At 53.8% G+C, this 6602-nt stretch overlaps 1 protein-coding gene across 1 annotated transcript; it reads right to left on the bottom strand.

Annotated features, from left to right (window-relative positions):
• Positions 1–918: 918 nt before the first annotated feature.
• On the bottom strand, positions 919–5091 carry FOSL1 (FOS like antigen 1; the record flags this gene model as incomplete). Its single annotated transcript, XM_015569054.1, has 3 exons — positions 919–1973; positions 2343–2450; positions 4684–5091. Coding segments are annotated over 3 exons (927 nt in total), but the record flags the coding sequence as incomplete, so codon positions are not given.
• Between the last annotated feature and the right edge of the window lie 1511 nt (positions 5092–6602).

The raw sequence follows: 6602 nt of genomic DNA, 5'->3' as shown, positions 1-6602 counted from the left end.
GGCTCAGGCGCTGGTCCGACACCGGAGCTCGCCTTGCCCCCCTGCGGACCCCGGGACCTGGGCGATGGAAGCTCCAGCACCGGCAGCGTGGGCAGCCCTGATCAGTTGCCCCTGGCTTGCTCCCCAGATGACTGAGGGCATCGCTTCCTTTGCGCCGACGCCCGCCCGGATGGCTCCCCAAGCGCCTGGATTGCGATGGACCTCGGAACCTGGAAGCCGCCCGGCTGCACGCGAAGGGCCGCTGGCACGGACTTAGACATGGGGCTGGGTGGGGGCTAATAAACTGGGACGGAAGCAGAGTCCATGGCAGCGTCTGTTTGGAACTCGCCGGGGTTAGGACCAGGGCGGGGACGCTGAGACGGGGTATGGTTCCTATGCGGAGGGGCTGCAGAACTAAGGTGTCTGATATCCCCTCATTACCTCAAGTCAGGAGCGGTGTGAGACCGTGGAAAGCCGCTGGCTACCACTCCCCACCCCCTACGCGTCCGCCGGCAAGCTCCGGGACCAGCCGTGATCCGGCCGCTGAAGTGGCTCCAGCTCCCTTCCCGGCTCCTTCCTGCCCAAGACAATGGGGCAGGAAGCAGGTGTTGGGGGCCTAGAACCCACTCAGCCGCCTCCTCTCTGGCTGGAAGGGCATAACAGCGCCCTCCTGTGGTACACCCAGGAGCAAGGTGGGCCTCCACCCCGAGGAGGATGGTAATCCTCTTGGCTTGCATCCCACAGCACTCTTTTTCTCAATCCTGGAGATGAGGCAGAGCAGATGTAGCTTCATTTGTCAGATAAGACACAATGGAGGTCCAGAAATCTCAAATAATTTGTCCAAGGTCATGCAGTGAGTCTGTGGAGCTGAGACCTGAGCCAAATGTTTTGAGGATCCAAATGGTTTCCCTTTAGCCTCTGAATCCAATGAAACCAGGCCAGAGCTTCAAGCCTTTTATTCCATTTTGGCAGGTTTGTATAAAAATACTCTCTTTAGGAAAATAAATAGCAGCTGCCCTTGCAGTGGAGCTTAGATTCCCTGGAGCTAAAGTCTTCTCAGAGCCAGGGGCTGCAGCTCAGCTCATCACAGAAGTCTCTAGCACTCTCTTGAACGGTGCCATTTCTGGAGGGGATGGCAGAATGCCCTGGTTCAATCACCGGGTGCTGCTGGCAGTGGGGCTGGGTGAGTTAGTGTTCTAGGCTGGTATCATATCACCTTCTGTCCGGGGGTATGGTTGGGTGGATCACAGGAAGAGGGTAGTGAAGACTTAGGGAAGGCCTGGAGGGGGTTAGGGCTCCAGAAAACCTCTAGAGGTCTATAAAGTCCTTTGGGGCTGCCAGGAGTTCTCTTGCATAAATGGAAAATAGTTTGTCTCTGATTTAATGCAAATTGTGCTAGAGAGGCGAGCTCTAGAGAAACTGAGCAGCTTTGGTAGCCCCAAGCTGGCTCTGCCAGGAAGCACAATAGGCTCAGTCTCATCTGGAGGGATGGAGAACCTGCTGGGGTTGAGCATGGGATACAGCCCAGGCCAGCTGGACCAATGGATGGGGAGATATTGGCCAGGGAGGATAACCAGAGTGCCTCATAAGGCCAAGAGGGTGGGGGAGCCTAGGGGATCAGAGGATGGGTCCCCACTGCTGCTGCTGCTCCTGCGATGGGCTGAGGCACAGGGCTCCGGCGTACTGGGGTAGGTGAAAACCAGACTGGGTGTGAAAGGAGTCAGAGAGGGTGTGGTCATGAGCGTGGGGGTGTGCAATGCTTCGGGTTCAAGCACAGGCCCTGGGGAGAGGGAGATACAAGGCACAGGGCGGGAGGGGGCTGGTGGGCTGCTGGCACCGCCTGGGCCACCAGTGTCGCTCTCCTTGGCTCCTTCCGGGATTTTGCAGATGGGGCGGTGGGCTTCGAGTACCAGCTCCAGCCGCTCCTTCTGCTTCTGCAGCTCCTCAATCTCTCGCTGCAGTCCTGATTTCTCGTCCTCCAGCTTGTCGGTCTCCTGTAGGGAGAAGGTCAGGAGAGGAGTCAGGAAGATGAGGGCCGAATGCCGCGTCGCCTTCCGTGGTGGTGGTGGTGATTTAGGAAATTGGAGGTAGGGTGAGGAGTCCTCAGCAAGTCTGGACTACAATTCCCATGAGCCCTTGGGAGAAAAATGTGCCGGACTCCAATCAGGTCCCGGGGCATCTTAGGAGACTGTCTGCCTGAGCTTCAGCTCGGCTGTGCAGTGCTCAGTACTTTTTCCTGGTCCTTTTCTCCGAAGGCCTGTCTCTCCAGCGCCCCCTGGGCCCTACAGGCTCACAGGAGGCGAGGCCCTCCGAAGGTTTGGTGGGCCAGGGCCTGGGCGCCCTCCGCACCGGCCGATGCTCACCGCCTGCAGGAAATCGGTCAGTTCCTTCCTCCGGTTCCTGCACTTTGCCGCGGCCAGCTTGTTCCGCTCGCGCCTCACCCGACGGCGCTCCTCCTCCTCTGGGCTGATCTGGGGAATAGAGGAAACAGTGAGGTGGATCTTGGGCCACTGGCTGCCTGGCAATCGCCTAGTCACTGGGTGGCCCAGTGGTAGGATCCTGGTGGAGGGCATGGCAGCGCGGGGGCGCCCTTCTCCTGCACTTTAAGGACCTCCGCGCCCAGCCCGGTTCCTGGAACTCACGCTTTAGTAAACTTGCAATAGTTAAATTTTCCCCCTTGCACCCAGCTTTTGCCTCCTACGATTACCTTCTCAGAATGCCCTCCTCTGCCCTTCTACAAATCTTAATCCTCTTCAAGTCCCAGGATCCAACTAAGATGTCTCTGCCTTGCCCCCTAGCCGGTTTGGCTCTGTGGATAGAGCGTCGCCCGCGGATTGAAGGGTCCCGGGCATGTACCTGGGTTGCAGGATCCATCCCCGGCCCTGGCGGGGGAACGTGCATGCAGGAGGCAACCAATGGATATGTCTCTCACAGAGATGTTTCTTTCTCTCTCTGTCTCTCCACCTCCCGTCCACTCTCTCTAAAAATCAATGGGAAAATATCCTCGGTTGAGGATTAACAACAACAAAATAAAAGATGCATCTGCCTCCAAGAAGCTGCCTCTCATTTCCCAGCCAGAAGTGGCCTTTGCTCCTTAGAGCTGGTGGGAACCCGCCACTCTTTTTCGAAGGACCCCTATTCTTTACAGTCTCTTGATAGCCAAGTCTCCTTTTCTCCGTAGGCTGTAAGCATTAGGAGGGGCCAATGAATGCTGCTAAGCAGTTAATTTTTTAAAATATATTTTTATTGATTTCAGAGAGGAAGGGGGAGGGCGAGAGAGAGAAACATCAATGATGATTGAGAATCATTGATTGGCTGCCTTCCCCCCACTGAGGATCGAGACCGAAATCGAGCATGTGCCCTTGACCAGAATCAAACCCAGGACCCTTCATTCCGCAGGCTGAGGCTCTATCCACTGAGCGACACCAGTTAGGGCTTGCTAAGCAATTATTTACTGGGAATCTACTGTGTGCCAGCAAAGTGCTTTTCTTAGATTCTTAACACAACTTTCCATGTAAGGAACTGAAGCCCAGGGAAGATGAATAACTTGTTTATGCCCCTAGAGCAGAAATTAAAATCCACTCTATTCTATGTTGAATGAGAGGCCAGCTGATGAAAAGCATCTCCCCGCCAAAGGAACCCACTTATAGCTCACAGCCCCAGTCTAAGAGTACCCAGGGTCAAATCACCCTCGGGACAGGGCTGAAGGAAGAAAGTCCAGAAGCCTGCCTCTGGGGGGCCAGCCATTCTGTTTCTGGGAAAGCCTCCCAATAGCACATCTTTCCCAGGAGCCCAGGCTCCCTCCCCATTCTCTATCCTGCCTGGCAGAGCAGTCTGTTTAATGTGCAAACCTCACCCACTACAGTCTCTTATACTGAAACGTTCCAGGGAAAGGAAAGTGGCACCACTCCCTTAAAGACTCTATCTCTTTATTATTTTTTCTCTCTCTATTTTGCTAAGGACTTTATTAGTGTGTGGGTAGGAAAAATTGGGGAAGCAAAAATTCCCAGCTCACTCTTCTTCAAACCTTCTCTTAGATCTGGGTGAGACAGTGTGGCTTGGTGGTTAGGATCTCACTTTAGAATTGGACAGACCTGTCTCATTACTCACTACTTGTGTGATCTTGGGCAAGTGACTTTATCTTTCTGTGCCTTCATTTCCTGGGCTCTAAGATGGGGAAAACCAGAGTACATTCGCCAGAGGGTTTTAGGGAGGTTTTAAATGAGATAGGGAAACTGAGATTCAGAGAGTAGCTAAAGGGAACTGTCTCCTGTTCTCTCCCCAGCTATATAGACGTAGACAACATAAGCCCACCCTCTCCACACATGTCAGCAGGTGGATACCCTTTACTGTCCACGTACCTTTCCACATGAACCTTACAAGTTCTCCCTCCACCTCCATTCTTGCTCCTGCCATCCCCTCTACCTGGAATGTCCTTTCCTTCAACTATATCTAGGCAAATCCTACCCATTTTTCTAGACTAATATGCCTCCACCTCCAGGAAGCATTCCCTGATCCAAAGGTGACCTCTTTGCCTCCTGGGTCTTCCTAGAGTCTCCTCTCAATAGTTACTATTGACTATAAGTCCACCTTGGCCAATAGTCACTAGTGGTGCTACCTTCTCCCCGCTTCTAAGCCTGTGTTCTCCTTTGGGCAAGAGCTATCCTCCTGTGGGAATCAGACCAGTGCAAAGCCTCTGCTTACCTGTTCAGAGGGCCGGCGACGCACCCCTGGAGGTGGCCCCAGGGCCCGGATGACTCCTGGCCGGGGCTGTGGGTAGCTGTACTGAGGATAGGCCAGAGGTCTGGGGTAGCTGCTGGGTCCCAGGAAGTGAGGCTGAACCATCCACTGCAGCTCCTGGCTGCCACTCACAGCATTGATGCTCGGCACCAGGTGGAACTTCTGAGGGACAAGACATGGAAGGCCAGGGGTAAGGTCTGTGTGAATTGGGGGCTTCCCGCGGATAAAAGCCACACTGCTACCCACCCCAGTTAAAGGGACTTCTCCTGAGCTGTGTGACTTTTCGCAAGTCACATAACCTCTCTGAACTTCCACTTCCCCATCAGAGCTAATACTTATAAAGTGTGAATTCCAGGCCCTGTCCCAACCACTTTACAAATACTGACTCATATAATTTGCACAGCAGTATCTTCTTTTTCAGACAGGAAAACAGTTGTCCTCAGACACACAGCCAGTAAGTGGGAGGTAGGATTTGGGCCCTAGCAGCTAGACTCTTCAAAGAGGATAATTATAGCTCCTAACTCTGAGGGTAGCTGTGAGAATCAGGTGAGAGGATGTGTGTGACAGAGCCCGGTGAAGGCTGTGGAAGTCAAGAGCCACTGCGCTCGGTCCAGGCTGTGCAGTTATTATTATTATTATAATTTTTAGGTAAAGGAAGGGCCTTGGAGCTTGGGAGTGAGGAAGCTGATGGTAATGCGCCTGGGGAGGTTTGGGAGAGGGAGGGGGAAGGGAAAGGTGTGGCACGCTCCCAGGAGGGAGAGCGCCCATACCCTTTAGTAGCTTTGAGTTCAGTTTAATTGGTGACTTTTAAAAAAAAGTGGTGCCCTGGATGGTCTCCTTAATGGTTAGAGCATCAGCCTGCAGACTGAAGGGTCTCCGTTCGATTCCGGACAAAGGCATGTACCTGGGTTGCGGGTTCCCGAGCCCCCATAGGGGCACCCCTGTGTGGGAGCCAACCAATCGATGTGTCTCTCTCACATTGATGTTTCTCTCTCTCTCCCTCCTCCTTCCTTTCTACCCTCTTAGACATCAATGGGAAAAATATCCTCAGGTGAGAATTTAAAAAATAATAATGATTGAGAGGTGGAGGCGGGTTAAAAGAGGTCAGTGGGGCGAGGTAGGGGAGAAGGGGAGGATATGTAATACTTTCAACAGTAAAGATTTAAAAAATAGCCGAAACCGGTTTGGCTCAGTGGATAGAGCGTCAGCCTGCGGACTGAAGGGTCCCGGGTTCGATTCCGGTCAAGGGCATGTGCCTGGGTTGCGGGTGCATCCCCAGTGGGAGATGTGCAGGAGGCAGCTGATCGATGTTTCTCTCTCATCAATGTTTCTAACTATCTCTCTCCCTTCCTCTCTGTAAAAAAATCAATAAAATATATTAAAAAAAGATTTAAAAAATAAAAGAATTGGTGGCTGGGTTTTAAAATCATTGGGGTCTTAGATTCTGTGAAATTCGGTAAATGATTTGAAAACTGCCCAGCACGATGCCTGGCTGTACTGCGTGCGCTCCAGGAATTACCTGCCACTATTCTCTTACAGCCAGCAATGGGAGGGATGGGTTGAGATGGGGTTCAGTGTTCGGGAAAACTGGGTTCAAGCTCTGGGGCTGGGCTCTGGGTGTGGGCGCCCAGTCCTCCGGGAAGAGCCGGCTCAAGCCCAGGCAAGTCCATACAGTGGTGTCCCTGGCCCCGCTCTGGGGGCCCAGTGACCCCAGTTCCGGGATCCAGGGAGCGCTGGCGGCATCTCCCGCTCTCTCTCGAGGTTGTCGGGGCCCCGGACGTTCTGGGCCAGGAAGGGAGGGGCGCCCCGGGTGAGTCAGCCACGGTGACTCGGCCGCCGTGACTCGGCGGAACGGACGCCGCTCCTTCCCTCCCCTGGCGACA

Source organism: Myotis davidii, unplaced genomic scaffold (assembly GCF_000327345.1).
Source record: "Myotis davidii unplaced genomic scaffold, ASM32734v1 scaffold425, whole genome shotgun sequence".
Lineage (NCBI taxonomy): Eukaryota > Metazoa > Chordata > Mammalia > Chiroptera > Vespertilionidae > Myotis > Myotis davidii.
The sequence above is the reverse complement of the archived record's forward strand: the minus strand, read 5'-3'. Positions and strand labels throughout refer to the sequence as shown.